Consider the following 18,309-nt stretch of genomic DNA (forward strand, 5'->3'; position numbering starts at 1 on the left):
GCCCTCGTTCTACACTCAGTCCTCCGTCCTTCCTCCTGATCATCCGCGCGGGTGAAGTGTGTGTGTGCGCGTGTGTGAGTGTAGGAACAGTGGGGTGGACATGCGTACGGCTGTGTTTATTTGTCAGTACTATTCTAATTCTCTGTGCTTTAGCGACGATAATCTTCAGGAGTCGAGATACTGTTATCTCTGCTGTTAGCAACAACAAAGCAATATTTACTCAATACCGACGACGGAAAGATCGTACTTTTTATTAAACAATACATACACAAAACATAAAATACTACCACATAAAACAATTTGCATAAATAAATCAACAAATCAACATATCCCTGGTGATGAAAGATCATATTTTATTACTGTGACCAGAGGCAAAGAATGTACGCGTTGAGCTTACATGCTTCTGATTTCAAGATCCACACATTGGTGTCCTGTGTCCTGTTGCCTTACTTCCAAGTATTTTTATTTACAGCCTCTTCTGTATACTTATTTCCCCGAACGTGTCAGACTAAAACTCGTCTCCTCCCCACAGCTTCTGCCAGTCACAACTCAGAACTATAATTATATGGTGGTCGTCTTAGTTGTTAATCCGCGGCCTTACTCATTAAGCTTAAGCTGCTGACGACCAGTGAGTTAGAAGCTGACCTTTCAGTTTATCATCTCAAATACTGTCTGTGAAATACGAATGAAATATGTTGAATGTAAATTCGGAATAAAGTCTCTCTCTCTCTCCCACTCACTCCTCTCCAGTCTAGTCCAAGCTATCTCAATATAAAGTGACAAATAAACATCTCAGACTTACAAAAACCTCTTGTCCAGTAAATTTACAACAATCACTGTCCGATGCGGACTTCTGTCAAAGAAGTGAAATTATTAATAAATAAAAAAAATTACGGACCCACTATTCTTAACACCTGTGGATCTGTTTACAAGCTTTATAAGAGTTTACAGGCCTCCAAGCATAAATCTGTCTTCATGTTCCGCGTGCAGGACAAGGAGGACATCAATACAGACTAGTTCCCGATCGTTGCGGAAGGAAGGACTTGTACGCCCTCTGTCGACGACGTAGCTCCTCCTTCAAGGCCTGATACTCTTCCTTGGTGTACTGGTGCTTCCGCTGATGCTGAGGCTAGTTCACAAAGAAAAATAGAAAATATAGGGAAGGATTACAAAGAATATTTTAAGACTCCAGTACAAGCAAGAGTTTTTACGAAGACATCGGGTTTGTAAAACTTTTCACACCAAAGACTTTTTGTCAAAAAAGATTTAGAAGGACGAGGAAATTGGATCACAAATGTGGACTTAGAAGCCCAACATAGCTGATGTCGTAAGCAAGAAAAGGGAAAGAGAGAGAGAGAAAAAAAAGGATGGAGAAAAAAATGGTCATGGAAAACATCGAGCATCGCATCTGCATCTTCACTAAAGTTAAAAAAGCGCGGACTCAGTTTTTGTGTTTAATCGCGAGCTCACCTTCCTGAAGGAGGTGGAGAAGGTGTGGCTCCACAGAGGCCCGGCACTAATATCTGGCCTGGGAGCTGGCAAGCTTGCAGGTTCTTGTGTCATGAAGAAATAGAAATAAACAAGAAATAACAAATAAATTACAGTGTCCACTCTGACAGGATTAAAAATTGCTGGGGACAGCAAATGGAGAGAATGAGCGAGCGTGTGTGTGTGTGTCCGTGCATGTGTGTGTGTCCGTGCATGTGTGTGTGTCCGTGCATGTGTGTGCCTATCTTTGAATGTAAATGTACCTGTGTGATGTGAGTGGATGAGAGTGTGATATTTGTGACACATATCTATATATAAATATGATGTATACATGTGGTCTATGTGTCAGTGTGGTTTCTCTCCCTCTCTGGATGTGTGGGTTGTAAGGGAGGGGATGGAGACTTCCCTTTACCAGACATCCAAATAATTATTCTATCTCATCATCGCCATCGTCGTCATCGTCACGTTTTGTCAAGTTTTGACAAGCAGATGAGACTTATTTGCCCCTATGCCTCACACACACTCACACTCTCACACTCTCACACTCACACTCTCACACTCTCACACTCTCACATGCAGCAGACAGAATTACTATTTCCCCGATTTCTCCAAACTAGAACCACTAAAAGCATTCTCTAATACTTTTTGCAATGAAAAGGAACAACAAAAGCGCTCTAACATTTGCTTGAGAAAAAGCCTTTAGAGGGTTAGATAGAGGAAAAGATAGAGATAGAAATCATCTGAAAAAAACATAATTCTGAACAACAATAAAGCTATTTTGTTAGCTTACTGTAGTTATGTAGGCACAATGAAGTAACTGTCTAACAAATAAAACTATTCTACTTTCTAATATTTACTTTCAAGAAAGCGAAACTACTCTCATCTGTTAAAACAAGGAATAACTGAGAATTGTCATTCACTCCAGCAGGTGATGCCTCGCTACAAAGACAAAATACCTGCAAGCACTTGCCAGTACTTTAGGTTCTGCACTTTCTGCGATTCTACTCTAAAATACAGAAGCAAAATAAACAAAGAAAGGTCAGTGTGTCCCGGGAGTTCTCTCGGCACTACAAGGCTGTGACAGGCTCAGAAAAACTGTGTGTGGAGCTGATATACACACACCAAGCGCTTCAAGCTGCTTCAAGAAAAAAAAAGGAAAAGGGACAAAACACACCTTCATAAAAGTTGCCAGGTAATTCATTAGAGTTTATGTCAAACAGTGGTTCTCTGTGAAACAAGGTACGAGACATGTTTTAAACACATGCAGAGGACATGCACTTTGAACACAAAGTAAAAAGAAAAAATCGAAAAAAACAAACAACAGAAACAAAAATTTAAATGACATCATTAATGAAATCAATATTTATCATACTCTGACCCTGCACGCGCATACGAAACACTAAACTGTATTTAAAAACGCAAAAATAATTAGAAAGAGAAGGAACCTCGTGTTTGTGAATGGAAGTCGTTGATTCGAGAACTAAAATTCATCCCAGCCATGCCAGGAGAGGACGCAGGGTTCTAGGTGTTTAAAAAAAAAATTACTATGGGTGGTTAGCAGGTTTACTCATTTGACACTTGAGGTCTGTGTGGCTGACATCTTTGTACACGAGGTGATGTTTGTTGGCAAGTATCGTGAGAAGAGGGTGGGGAGATGGGGAGATAATGTACCTGGCATTTAGCTTTACCTGGATTTACCTACAGCCATTAGATAGCCATTGCCTCTCACTAGAACTTATCGGCAAGTCAGGTAAAATAAAGAGCTGTAAGGTCCAGTCCCACTCTCTGCACACGTAGCCTCTCTCTGGACGTGAAAGGTGTTCACGAGCTGCACTACCTCACCGCGATTTCGCCTCAGGTGTTGGCGAGAAACACCAACAATCAATTAAAGGTTTTGTAAAATGATGCTCCATGGTGCTGTAATGTATGCTGAAGCACAGCACTTGACCGGCATTTGTTTTCGGGAGGATGCTGATGTTTCAGCTTTTCTGATACAAATTTCTGTTTTGCCTGCAGGAAAACCCACGTTCTGCGACACGAAAAGTCTGTTTGCACGAGAAGTCTGGCAAACTTCCTAATCAAAGTTAGCAAACTGTCTTTCACATATACTGCTCTGCAATCAATCACATTTCAGAAATCTCAAATGCGTGGGCAGAAGCACTATTATTGTTATTGTTATTGTTGTTGTCATTGCTGCTGCTGCTGCTGCTGCTGCTAGTTTATCCCAAACTGATGTCGACATTTTCTGTTGTAAACCCTTGCGACCGTTCTTACAAAGTTTTTAAAAATTCTTTCAACATTCATTGTGGTTTTCAACGTGTTCTCTTGACGGTTACATAAAATCTGCAAAGTTGGTCAACCGTTCGCCCAAATGTGTCCGGTTAAGACCATCCTACTAAAAACCTTTAACATAGCAACTAGTCAACTGTAAAAATTCAAGGGGAAGAACACACCTGATCAAAGGTGATCGCGAGAGATCAGGAGAAACTTTTGGTCGTTTGTCGTCCTCAGGAGAGATGGGGTCGTCAAGGTCGGCTGTGAGTTTCATTCCTTTATCCCGACCTCTCACGTACACTTTGTTGCCAGGCTTCGGTCTGTTTTCATCCTACAAGAAAAAAAAATAGCTATTAATAATAGGGATCAAACGAACAACAACAACAACAAAAGAAATGGACGAACAAAAAAGCTGAGTGACTGAATAAACTCATGAACGAAAAAAGACAAGAACAAAAAAATAGACGAACAAATCAGTGAATGCTCGAGCTCACCATAAATAAATGAATGAACGCATGGTTAAAATCATAAACAAACTGATGCGTGAACAAAATGAACGAATAAACACATAAATGAAATGAATTCAAGAACGAAGACATGAAGAAATGAACGACAGAGCACACGCATAAGCCATTGAACCAAATCAATGAACATACGACCGAACAAAACAAACACGTAAAATAAATAAATAATGAACTCATGAAGAGATGAACTAATAAACAAGCATAAATAAGTGAACAAACAAAAGAAAAAATTAATGATTGAACGAACAGACTTCGACAATGGCCAATGAGGACGAAGCAACATTGAGTGCAGCTCTGGTTATTGTCTTTACATCGGCATGGAAGCGGTGAAGCTTGACGACACTGTGGAATGTCCTGCTGAAGCTGCTGACTGCCAGACCACCCGGAACAACCACAGGGGCGACATTTAGAGGAGGACCCACACCCAGTCCTGCTGTCCCCTGGTTGCCCGTGGAGTCCAGACTGCTGTGCCACTGCAGCAACCGTTGCTCCAGGTTGGACAAGGCGGAGTCGCTGGTGGCCCAGTCACTCTCCTGTGAGCAGATCCCTTCACGACCCTCTGTTGTCTGTCACCATATGAGCCAGATGTCACATAATGTCTGTTGGGACCTGGACTAAATTTTTTTTAGTTTTTCGCGATGAGAGGAGAACTATTCTGTTGGGATAGGGGACAAATGTAACTTGATGTGTCGTGATACAGGGCTTATTCAAGTTGGGTTAACAGGATGGAAGAAACAATATCGTTCTTGTCATGATATGGATGCTATTGTTTTGTAAGGATATGGAGTAAATGTTGTCTATTCTGTCAGGTTCTGAGAAACGTAATGTAATCTGTCAACATAAAAATATTTCTGGACTTGTACTAGGAAATATAACTAGCTGGTCAAATTAAGATCTGCCAACTGTGAGAAAAGAAATTAAGCCAATTTTGTCCACACATTCTGAATAGAAAATCTGACTAATACCATTGGAAAAAATCTGAATATAATTCCCTAATATAACTATTTCGAAAAAAAAACTTGAAAGCATGAACCGCTCAAAAATATCCATCTGGACGAGAGTCACTTGCCCCTTGTGTGTTTTCGTAGTCTCTGTTGTCGCCGAAGGTCTGATTATCACTGTACCCATAGATGTTGACAATGTGACCATCACTGATAGATGCCGTGTCGTCTTCGTACAAGAACCGAGAGTTGTCTGCCAGTGGGGTTCGACCATACTGAAATAAAACCAGAAACAAGTCCGTTCTTTGAGTCACGGGCTGGAACATTCGACTATGGCCCACCAAGATGATGCGGAATACTACATCTACAAGTCAGTGCTCCCCCCAAAAAAAAACAGTCAGGTGTACATAGCCTAAACTTTAATGAGATTTGATGAAGCTTTTAAATGATTTTAAATTATTTACAAGGCTGCTCTTAAGCAAAAAGTATGCCGGCTTCTACAATCATATTCGAGGTCTTTAGTCTTTCTTTTGTCATTACCACGTTGGTCTGTGGCTGTTGTGCCACGCGGTAGGCGTTGTTGCCGCTGGGTGTGGCTTTTTCCCGTTGTTGTCGCTGCTGTCTTTCCTTGGCTTTCATGCGTATGAGGTAGAACACACTTCCGGGGCCGTACAGGTTGACCAGCGGACCTTAGAGACGAGAGGATTCATTTTAAAAAAAATCACTCGAGCATCGCCTTGTGATCGCTCCACATCTCGTGTTGAAAATAACAATAACAAATAACCTTCGTTATAAAGTGGTTATCGATGGTCAGCATTATCAAGCTCGAGTATATTAATACAGCTCTCGACAAAAATCTAAAAGCTCCAGTTTGTATGTAATGATATAAACGCTATTAAACTAGTTAGAATTTGTCTATATTCTAATAAATAAATACACAAAAATACATAAATAAATACGTAAATAAATTCTCAAAGCATGCAAATCAAAAAAGCTACTGGTCTATCGTACCATGGGACCTTGTCTTAAACATCGTGGGTACTAACTGCTCAAACATAATATGTCCTTGCACGACTACTGAAGCCGTTATAAATCATGAATAATTCTGCAAATTTAACATGTAACATAGGCAGTTTATTTACCGGATCCTCTCAAGAACACAGACCACTGACAAATGGTGCAGAACAGTCAAAGAGATCGTCAAATGAGCCAAAAGTATACTCTGTACCTGTTGAGGCCCAAATGTCATGCCACTGAGTGTTACCGGAAGCGGAATGACACATCCAGGGTGATGTAGAAAACAAAGGACTTTCTGGACACGACCCCCCAGGCGGACTGCACTAGAAGCTCAAATATTGCATGCATGCTAGGACAGAATACAAGTCTTTGAGTTGTCCTTAACATGTGGTGAGTGGATTTGTTGTCAGCCCACTAACAAACTCTACTCCTGAGGGATCTTTAGTTCTTGGTGTCCACACACTTTAAACTTCTGTAAGCGGTGAGGTGTTTATGGCTACAGGATGCAAAACTTTGAATTTCTCAATCTCGTTTTCTAAAGCTAAGAACAACCTTCGTTCCCACCTTTACCAAACCAGTGTTTTAAAAAGCTGGTATTTTTCATCATTGCCGAAAATAGCAAAAACTTCCAGAAAGACGAAGTACATCAGATGAAAGTAACAATTCTCGTTGTCTGTCAGTGTTGTCAGAAAGTACAAAGGATCGATCGCTTATCCATGAGTTCATTCTAACGTTCGATTCTAACATTCGTTTATATTTTTTGCCACCTCACCTAGTCAGAATAAATTAAATTTTTTTGCATGAAGTCTGTGCTTGGCATATCTGTAGTGCCAGCCAGTCACGGAATCAACAAAAGTTGTGGTCTCTATAAGAGGCATCGACCCTGAGACGAGGGATGGTGACTACAGAACGATGTGTCTGTCTCCGACAACATAGGTAGGTCACTTCTTGGAACTGCTCCGACAAGTCGACTTCACTACAGGCTCCAATTTTTTTCCATCTTATTCTAGTGATAACGAAACAAATGGTTCCAATCTGAGTTTGTGTTAAAATCAGTTTTTTTTTTAAACTGAGACTTTATTTTGCTGAGGATATTTAGGTCTTAATGTACATCTGTCTATTGGATGTTTTTGGAGAAAATGCTCACTGTTATGAAAGCTAAATGGAAGTCTTAATAATTGGAGACCACTGTGTTGACAGATTTTAAAACGGGCCAACAGAGCAAAGTTGCTCAAGGTAGGTGTAGGTCTAGATAAGTCAGTCCCGTCCTCTGCTCTCTACATTCTTCATGCTTTCATGGACGCACGTGCTACAAAGCGCGCGGGAATAAACATGCACTTCATGCTTTATGGGGCAAAGCTGCTTGTTTCTGTAGAAACAAAAGCTTGAAAAGCAAAGAAACAGAAGCAATAAAATAAATCAAAATGTGTTATATTCTACATTTCTACATAATTCATTTATACATTCATTTAATGGAAGTAGATAACCTACTCAGACATAAGACATTGCGATCGTGATCATTTGGAAGCACAACTGTTAAACTGTCAATACACCGGTAGCATCAACTGGATTATCTACATTAAAGCCTAGCAATACAATATTGTTGGTTTTTTTCTACTTTCAAGTCATTAAAAATATTTTCTATTGCAGCTATATATATACTACTGGCATGCACAGCAGACTATAAATAGAATGAAGTATTAATACACCATGTTTAGTGTCTATTGACATGCATCTACAAATAATATCAGAATATGAAATAAGTCATTGTCATTCCATGCCTAGAGACCAAGAAATAATATCAGAAAGGGAGATAAGTCGTGGTAACTCTTTGAGTGGAGTTACTTCCCTTGCACTGAGTTTTGATTTTCACTGCGACGTGTCGAGGTGAGATGTCTGGATACAGGTCTTGAGTGCTTATTTCCTGTACCTACCTTTCCGTAAATTATCTATCTGCCATTCTGTCTCTGGGTTGTAGGCCCCTGGCGTCTGGCGACCCCGGGCTCGCATCTGTTGTTGTTGCAGTTCACGCATTTCTCGTTCCCTCTCGTCTAAGGTATACAGGATGTAGCGGTACAACGGAATGCTGTCGTCTGAAAGTCTAAATAAATCACACACTGTGTGAGAAGTACACACTAGGGGAAGGAGAGAGGCAAAGAAAAGGAGAGACGAGGGGAGAGGAAGAATGAGTACAATAGGGTCAGTCAGGAAGAATAAGGGAAAGGGAGAGGGCTGGAGGGAGAGGTCTCACGTGGGGGTGGGGCAAAGGAGAGGAAAGGGGAACCCTGATCATGTTTTCCTGGCGCTTTAGATCCAACACTGTGGAACCTACCTTGAGAAATGAAGAGTGAGCTTGGTGTGCACGATGTCTCGCATGATGTCCACAGTCTGTGGGTTTTTCTTCTCCACCAGCCGGTCATAGTTGCGCTTGTCCAGGTGAAAGATGGTGGCCTCCTCCATGCAGACCACGGTTTGAGAATAGGTGGACAGTCCAAGCACCATCTCCAGGTCGCCTGTGGGGAGGGGACAGCACCGAGAAAGACCCCGTGAAAAACATCCTTTCTTTTGTAACCACTTCTTATAAAGCCAAACGTTTAAAGGTAAATCTCGTTTTTCTCCTTAACGCACCCTGACCCTGCATGACATCACCATTGTCACTATCCCAGAATTCCCTTTGACTAATCGTTATTTACTGCTTGAATAGTGTCAAGATGAGTGCTGCCACTAATGTAGTTGCTAGATGCGTCCTGTTGCCTTGACAACGCCACCCCTTCCCCGAGAGTAATTTCCCATCACAATGTCACATGATCACCTTACAGAAAAACAGATAAAATATTCCTTTTCCCTCCCTCCTTTTCCTTTCTTTCGAGCTGAGCAGGGAGGTGGTTGCACTGACCGATGGTGTCTATGGCCCCCATGAGGCACAGGTCCATGGGTCGCAGTCCACTGTTCTTCTTGTCCACTGGCGCCGCGCTGCGCCGCTCGTAGGCCGACTTCTTGCCGCTGCTCTTGTGTCGCTCCAGGTTCATTTCTCTGGCAAGACATTCAGTTTCAAAGTCAGCCATCGCTTGGCGCCATGTTTCTCAACCTGCAGTTACCATGGTGTCTGTCTCGTCAAAATAGACTAGTAAATAAGTGTGTTGTGCAATGTTTTCTGGAAATTATCTTTCCTTGACATTAATCAGGAAATCATTTTTTATGGACACATTCAACTTTTGACTATGGATTGCGTGAGTGAAGGGAGACTGGTTTTCAGAATAAATAATGTTGACCTAGTGAGGCACGTGACCGGCTAGGGCGATGAAACAAAGGTATCATGACTCCATCACCAGCATGTACCCTAATCACAGGTCTGATCAGATTTATTTTCTACCCTGTGTTTGTCAGGTCGGATAGACTCACTTTCTGAGAAGCTCTCGTGCCTTTTCTTTTTCCAGTTCAGCGATATCACCAACCGGAAAATGCTGCGGGTATTGTGTTGGATGATGAGAAGGATCCACCCGTAACTTCAGCTCGCCGCTGAAAATAAAAGTCAGGCAATAAAACACTGCTGCTAGTACAGATAACGGGACTCAATCCAGCTGGCATAACCACAAATAAATAATAATAATAAATAATAATGAAACGCGCTGCTCGTAACAATTAATAGAACACCACTAATTCATCAATTATAACCATGAAATAATAAAAAAAAATCATCAACAAACGAATTTCAGACCAGTGAACTCAGTGCCACTAATCAAGTTACACTCGTCTTTATTATTCTCAGTCCGATGGGTTCTACCTCATTTTGAAAGTCTTGCAAAGCCCATCGACTTATCATTTACATCGCTATAAAATACCCTGCGAATCTCACCTGCCTTTCCATTTTCATCTAAGTTGTTTACAATGTCCTGCAAATCCTACCTGCTTTCATCTACGTTGTTTTGAAATGCTCCGCGAAGCCCACGTGATTTGTATTTTCATCTAAAAAGCAGTTCACCTAAACGTCGGTAGAGAATCCTTAAGTGTAGAACAGTTATCGTTTATCCCAAAGTCTTCGTGATCACAAAACATGAAAACAACAGTGCTTTCTGGAAATCATTCATGCTTTGTATCCAGTGAACTGTGTCCATACACTACCGTCCAGTTCGCTACCCTGGCGATACCGTCATTTGAAACCGCAGAACAATCTTTGACATCGTTTTATGATGGATACCTGATGACAAAATGGAGGCCATCTACTGTCATGCCCTGTTTGACAATCGTGTCCTCGAACTTGACGATGATCTTCACCAGACTCATGGCAGCCATCTTGCGGTACCTTGCGTTCCATTTGTGGAACAGGGGAAAGTCCTGCACAAACCTCTGCTTCTCGGCAAACTCTCGGGCCTGGTGGTAACAGGCAAAAATAAATCAGACATTATTGGGTTGTTTGTTTGTTTGTTTGTTTGTTTGTGGGTTTATTTATTTATTTGCTTTTTTGTTTGTTTGGTTTTTTTCTTTTGTTTTGTTTTTATGAGGGTAAAGAAAAGTCCTTAAAGAAATGAGTATTTAAAATATTTGTAGAAATACTATGGCTTTCAAACTTCACTGTTCATCAGGAATAATTTGCAAAGGCGGATAGATCTATAAAATAAAAAGGTTTTCCAGTTTTTGAATTGTACTCGGCGTAACATAGACATGCATCAAGACAAGTGAAGTGACAGTTCAGTTGCCCACCTGGAAGGCGTGAAGAGTCTTGTTGTACAGGTCCCTGCTGACGACCAACAGTTCACACACACCGCTGGCGATGATGGTGGCGTTACGGGTGCTCTCTGGGTTGATCAGGGCCAGCTCGCCAAAGCTTTTACCGGTGCCTGGCAACGAGAAGGACAGAGGAACCGAAACATGGAAAACCTCGAGTCTTGGCACGAAAAACAATTTACTTTTATGCTTACATCCAAATCGCAGGAGGAACCACAGATAGATAGGTTTGATGGACTAGTACCTGTCACAAGCTTCACCCAGCGAAAGCTAAAACTAGTCCAGTATATAACTGATTCAGTCGATCATCTGCAAAAACATTTGTGTGCAAAGATTTTTAAAAATCAAAAAGAAAATAGGGTATGCACTTAATCATCACTTACACACGTCGGTCACGTGGACTCCGTACAGCGTACGATCCAGCGGTTTGCCCTGCATGTTGTCTCGGTGGACTGCCTCCTCGTAAAGCTGCTTCCTGTGCACGGCTCCACTTCTTCCTCCCCGAGGTTGGAGTTGATGTGGACGGTGGCGGTGCCGCTAAGCATGATGAAGAACCTGAGAGTAAGAAAAAGTTATACCGCAGTTGGGCCAAAATCAGCAGAAAAGACAAGAAGAAAATATACAGCTCTGTCAGTAAGACTCACTCCTCCTCTATACAAGGTGCAAAGGATGTCACATGGTTTTTCTTTTATTTGGTGTAGATTTTATCTGAATTTTCCTTTTCAAAAAAAGGTAAAGGTCGTTCTCTAACCATTTTCAGATTTTTGGGAACAGCAACTACAAATATGTTAATTTTGAATTTTCTCTTTCTGTCTCTTTCCCTCTATTACATACCCCCCTATCTACACACGCGACCAAACACACATACATTCAAACATCAAGAATTGTTAATGTCACGTGGCTTACTCGTCTCCCTTCTCTCCCTGCCTGACGATGACGACGTCACTATTGCACTTCCGGAACTCCGCATTCTTCACGATGTCCTTGATGATCTCTGCAGAAAGTCCAGATGGTCTTTACACGATATCGAGCTCGAAGAAGACTATTACATGATAAATCTGGATGTGATTAGCAGATAGCAAGGACTCTGTGGACATTAACTACACGACTCGTCTGACATTAACGACTGGTTAACTACATAACTCGTCCACCAGTGGTCCGAGTGGAAGCAACTCACGGTTCTGGATGTCTTTGAAGAGCTTGTCGGCTTTCTTCTTGAACCACGGCACCACGTCCTCGAGCTCGCTGTCTCGTCTGTCTGCCGGAGGTTTGGTGACGAGGGACAGAACGCGCTCGTAGATGTGAGCCATCTGATAACGCCCGTCCTCAGACAGGCCACCTGCATGGAATCAACAGCATGGACAGTTTCGTAAATGTTTAATAAATTTATGATGAGCAACGAAGTGCATTACGGAGCAAATCAGGGATGGACAAAAACTGGGACAGATTGAACGAAATCGAAGGCATTCCATGATTAAAATAAACAAAAAATATGAGGCAAATATTTGCGAATAAATTCTTTTAAGAAACTTGCGAAAATGTCCTCTCTAATCATTAGTCAATCATTGTTGGAAGTTGCTTTTGTAGATGTCATACTAAAAATGTTTTCCAGATGACATCCGTGGTTTTGAAAATCTCTTTATTAAAAGATTAAGCCTTATCGACGAAACAATTTCATCTTTCCCTCTCAAATCCCACAAAATTCGACAAGCCAGAGCTATAACTCAGAGGTACATCAGTATCCCGGGTCGGCTTTATCTCTTAAATATTTGCATATCTGAATCTTCCCAAGCCAACTGTCTACATATTTAAATAGGAACAAGATATCTACAGTCCTGACAAGCCCTGTAGAGCCAGTGCTGTAGACTGTAAACAAAATGTGGACCTGTAAACTGTCAACCGACCTCCCAAAATCTTCGCCATTTTTACAAAGTTCTGTTCCCCCTCAACGATTCCGGTCTTAAGCTAACTCTGGGGTTAGGTAACATCTTCATGATTTCACCCCAGTTGGGTAGACCCCCTTTTTCTGTCAATCTACAGCTAATAATAACTTTGCAGGAACACAAAGAGCAGATCCAGGGTGCTTGCTCGGTCCTGTAACATGGAGTAGATGGTGAAGGGTGAGCGTGGTTGAGTGACTGTGTACGTGTATGCGCGTGCGACTGTCTGTTCGAGGGACAGAGATCAGGTCCCAGGGCTTCAGGAAAATCGTTTACACGTAGGCGTTAAAGTTAATACCTGTCTAATGTATTAGCAGCGACAAAAGATCGCCAAGTAATTATTGTTAGTGGGAAAGTTTTAAGGCAAAGCGACATCGAGACGGCGAAGGGCATGAAGGACAGCCATTGAGTGGAAAGAAAGACTATTATCGGCAAGGTACACAGGACTTTGAATTTTATTACCATTTCCTTATTCACTATTCGCTGTTTTATTGCAGCGTGAAGGCTAATTAATACAGGTCAGAATTTAACTTCCCTCTTCTCTCTTTCCTTCGCGATAGGTGGCAGGGTAAGTAAGTGCGCCAACTTACAGAAGCTTTCCTTGAATGGTCATTATAAAGAAGAATAAAAGTAAGGTTTTGCAGGGCTGAAGCGATGGACTCTCTTTTGACTGTTCTTTGCAGAAAATAATTGACGAAAGCGGTGATTCCACCCGTTACGGGGGTTGATTGGTTGAAGAAGAGTCGGGAGGGGTAGAAGAGAGATTGAAAGAGACAATAACTCCTTCACTAAACTGAAACATGTTTAGCATCAACGAATCTTGCGAACTGATCATGATGAAATACCGATTTCTGATTCTGGCCTTCCACCGAGTTGTCTTCTCGGGTATCGTCCTCTCTAATCTCTCACCTGCATCGCAGCTATCAGCTCCTGCAAACAGCGCCAGCAGTGCAGGGAGAAGAAGACGATAATGAATTGCGGCCATCATCATTAGACGAGTTTTTAATTTGTCCCGTGGTGCCGCCAAAAGGTGAGTTTTTGTGTGTTGACACGGGGAGTGCCTGGTTACAAAACACAATGAGTGATGGAAGGCCTTAAACTGACAATATCCGTTGCTAAGCACTGAACTGGCTTCTTTGATTGCTGATCAATATTGGCTGTGGTGAGGTGGTGAGGTGGTGAGAGACGAGAGGCAAGTAGGAGGGAGCATTCATCGCGGGCATAAACCCTCGTCTTCACACGTCCTCGGAGAACCTGGCGCACGCACCTGCCTGCTTATTGTGACGTAGGACGCGCGTGCTGTCGCTACCTCGGACATAGCAAAGCCTGTTTACAATAGTAAAATAGTAAATTATAATTACAGGGGTAGGGCATGCTTACAGTAGTAGATTCTAATTACCGTGGTAGGGCATGTTTACAATAGTAAATTATAATTACAGTAGTAGATCACAGTAGTAAATTATAGTTACAGTGGTAGAGCATGCTTACAGTAGGAAATCATAATTAGAGTGATAGGGCATACTTACAGAAGTAAATTATAACTACGGTGGTATAGCATGCGTACTGTGGCAAATTATATAATTTAGAGTATGCTTAAGGTATTAATTATTTTCAGATGTAGAATATGCTTACAGTGGTAAATTAAAGTTACAGTAGTAGAGTAGTCTTACAGTGGAAATTGTAGTTACAGCGGTGGAATGTGACTAATGCTTTATTATAGCAATAAACTGTGATTAGAAAAAAAAGTGTGGTATAGTAGTAAATTTATGGTTACAGTGTTAAGGTGTGGTTATAGTGATAAACCATGCTTACAGTAATAAAGTGTGGTTACAGTATCAAAGCTTAAATGTAAGTAGCAGACATCGCTATTACTCGCTCTATAAATGTAGGAAGCAAGGAGGGAAATAGGAACTAGACTGATCCGTTTCCATGACAATGAGAAATATTTAATAACGTTTGAATTAAGTAACAGCAGGTTACCACAACCGTCATAATCTGGAGCAAACATCGGTATGTTACCACAAAAGCTCTGAAGACTACCCAAACTTTGATTCCCTCATCCTCAACCAACCAGAGAGATCCAGGACAGAGACCGGGTAGAAATGAGACACCATCGTCTCTAAAGAAACTTACACTGTTTTAATTGAATGCGGAAGCTCAAGTATTAATTAACAAATTAAAGGAACTGACATTTTGGGGGAATCTGAACACAACTGTTTCTTTTTAACAAAGCACGTTTATGGGATTCTGCCCACAGCTGTTTGACAAATCAGAGAATCGAATAAAGGAAACGATACAAGTGCATTTAGCTGATTATCACAGGTAAGATGAGACCAATATTCAGTAGTATTATTTACTTCACTTCCCAATATTGACATTTACAGAGTGCAACTAGTGTAACATCGCTCCTCCCGCTTACCTTTCCCTGTTCTCAAACTCAGGAGTTGTCCTTCTTCGCGGTCAAAGTAAGACAAGTAAACAAACTAACAACCCATTATTGAAAAACCATAAATTTGTTAAATAAACAGTTTAACAGAAAAATGGCAAACAACATAAACAAATTTTAAAACGAAGCAAGAAGGACAAACCGCACCATTCGGAAGAGACTCTGAAGTCATTTCACTCAGCCTTCTGTCTTCTCCACACTGTTGCTCGTTTTCGAAGTCCCCGAATGGGTTCTGAACGGGCGACACGAATATCCCCGCTCGGTGCTACAGCAATTTTTCTGTCTCAAAGAAACCTCTGCGCACACAAGATCGAAACGACTTCATAAGCTCCAGGGAGTCAGGAGAAATAACCGCCGAACAAGTTCGATTGAGAGTCGGGGTATGTAGGAGATACAAAGGCTGCTGTTCATCTGCAACACAACCCGACGACCTTTCAATATCCGAGTCTTTTCAAGTCCAGCACCACACCGAGGCTTGAGGGAAAGTGGGTTTTTATTGTAACTCTTTCACTGAGGGGTTGGCGTAGGTTCTGTGAATGTACCCGCAGTCGTTTTTTGAAGTTGAAAACTTCTTAAAGTGACGAGAATGTTTTTCTATTCACAACAAACCTCGCCTGTTCACCTCGATTTCTTTGGTTTCATGAAGTGTAGCCTTTTGTAGTCCAAAATTTCGGAACGAAAGTCGTCATGGGGAGCTTTTAATGGCAGACGAAAAGGTTCCTCTGTGCAAGACAATATTACAGAAATCAGCTACCCTATCAGCACCTTTTACTAACCACCCCTTTGTGAAGGAAGGTGGGGGGGGGGGTGAAGGAATCAGCTGTCCCAGATTTCTCGCTCGATCACTTCTTGGCCGGTAAGTTGCTTTCACGCTCGATGTCAGAACAACTCAAAATTGATGAGTTTTGCAAAATGAGGCGAAAGTGGTCGTGCAATGGCTGACAGTCAACTGAGCAGCGGCTGTCCACCCTGATGGACTGACGAGTCTCTCTCCCAACTGTTCCACCCGGACAAGCGATCGAGCGACTCACACAAGTATCGTTACACCAGGTGGCAGGACGAGGACGCTTGGCATCGTGATCAGGGGTAAGGGCGGGTGGAGCGCAACTCTTTCCTTCCGCAGTCACGTGACAGCTTCTCTGGCCAGTGTGGCTGTAAGGGTGGGGGAGGAACTGGGACGGGTGGGACTGCTTCTCCGTCATCTACGGCAAGAAACGTCCGCGATGAGGTCCTTCGTCAACAGCCGCAGCCCCCAAATGTCTTCCACGATTCTCTGAGTTTGCACTCTCACCTCGCATCAATAGTGCACGCGCTTTTCGCAGCTGGGTTAGAATTCCGCCTGGTGCACGAAAAAGACACCCGACTAGAATACAATGAAGAAGTGAAGGTAACAGCCGCGACTGTGACAGTCGGGTGTTGTCTGCCCTCAGCGACCAGCGCGCGGCAAAGTGCAGGTCGAGAAAATGTGTCACTGTGACCTAGTAAATCCTTGCTGAACTCAAGCCCCGAGGGTCAGCAGTTCCAAATCATGGACTCCACACCAGTGGGTATGCAGTGCATCATTGTTTTTCGGACTAGAATGGTTTTTTTCTGTCCTTCCTCGCGAACCTCATTCCCACTAAACTTGCATGTAACACACTGCCTATTCTATTTTGCAACATCCTTTTTCGTTCCTTCCTGTCTATTCAAAATTTTACTTGTATCGTCCCATCGCTTACGAGAGTTATCAAAATATATCTTTTTTTTTCTTTCTTGAAAATTCTAGACAGTATGTCTCCCTCACTAAAGAGAATTACCGCTATCTCCTCTCTCTCTTACAACCTCTACTAGTAACTTCCTCTCTCTTAACAATGTTACCACGGACATGTATAGGTGGACTGCTGTCTGCCGAGACAAACGCTTAGCCTCTTGGGAAGTTCTCCCTCGATAGTCCTGGCGAGCCTAAACAATGACTGTGACTACACCAACCTCGTTCTAGTAATTATGCTGAAACGTGACTAAACCGGAAGCTTTGTATACACTAGCCTCGTTTTAGTAGTCAATTGGAAAAAAATCGTCTGCAAGCAGTTTGATAATACAAGTTCGTGGTGTTACCAATATCTTCCTGTCTCTTGAAAGATTTACCAGACACTTCCTGTCTCTTAACAATACATGTATTACCAATCTCTGTCTTCATACCTCCTAAAACACTAGTACTATCTTCCTCTCTCTAAAACTCTTGTTTGGGGTCAGTATTAATTTTGAAATGCCGCTGGCACAAATAAAGACCACACTACTACGTTCAAGGTAAAAAGCAAAAAAAAACTTTATACTGGTTCATCTTTGTGCACACTACCCTCGTCGAAGTCACGTGTCAGAAGATATTTTTAGCGTGCTAGCACCTCCCGATCTTTAACACGAATCGACCAATACTCTTTGTTCCTAACCGGCATCAAAGGCAATATCTACTATGACCGACAAACACAGTCTCTCAGAAGCAGTGCACCTGGTTGAGAGATCACCGCCCGCCAACCAGCCGACCGAACTCGCTGATCTCTGAGTCAGTCAAGTGGAACGCATCGATCTCGGACCGATCCAGTGGAACCAGGATAAAATCTTATCGGGGGAATGTGTTTAGGCACGCAGCAGTTATCATTACCTGCAATAGGTGTGGTTGACGATACACCTGAAGATGCATTTGTGGCGCATTTATTGCATTTGTACGGCTACAAATAGTTGGTTTTTTTTTTTTTTGTTTTGTTTTTTGTTTGTTTTGTTGTTGTTTTTTGTTTTGTTTTTTTTTTTTTGTTTTGTTTTTTTTTTTTTTTTTTTTTTGTTTTGTTTGAAGTTTTTAAACTCGACAGCAAAGTGTGCCATTATTTATGCATCATTTCGCTTTTAATTAATATTTAAAGGATCCCGGTTTGGCCGTGACCTCATGATATTTATGGAGTTCACTCTAGCGTGACCAAGCT

At 42.0% G+C, this 18,309-nt stretch overlaps 1 protein-coding gene across 1 annotated transcript; it reads right to left on the bottom strand.

Moving 5' to 3' along the window:
• Nucleotides 1–231: 231 nt before the first annotated feature.
• LOC112560090 lies at nucleotides 232–16,607 on the bottom strand. The gene is given in 18 exon segments (XM_025231662.1): nucleotides 232–1,129; nucleotides 1,471–1,553; nucleotides 2,663–2,715; nucleotides 3,942–4,093; nucleotides 4,598–4,852; nucleotides 5,356–5,502; nucleotides 5,768–5,916; nucleotides 8,179–8,345; nucleotides 8,577–8,757; nucleotides 9,141–9,277; nucleotides 9,647–9,763; nucleotides 10,443–10,615; nucleotides 10,946–11,082; nucleotides 11,353–11,409; nucleotides 11,412–11,524; nucleotides 11,876–11,963; nucleotides 12,147–12,308; nucleotides 15,503–16,607. Coding segments are annotated over 18 exon segments (2,322 nt in total). The 5' UTR covers nucleotides 15,528–16,607; the 3' UTR covers nucleotides 232–1,003.
• Between the last annotated feature and the right edge of the window lie 1,702 nt (nucleotides 16,608–18,309).

This window comes from Pomacea canaliculata, linkage group LG3 (assembly GCF_003073045.1).
Source record: "Pomacea canaliculata isolate SZHN2017 linkage group LG3, ASM307304v1, whole genome shotgun sequence".
Lineage (NCBI taxonomy): Eukaryota > Metazoa > Mollusca > Gastropoda > Architaenioglossa > Ampullariidae > Pomacea > Pomacea canaliculata.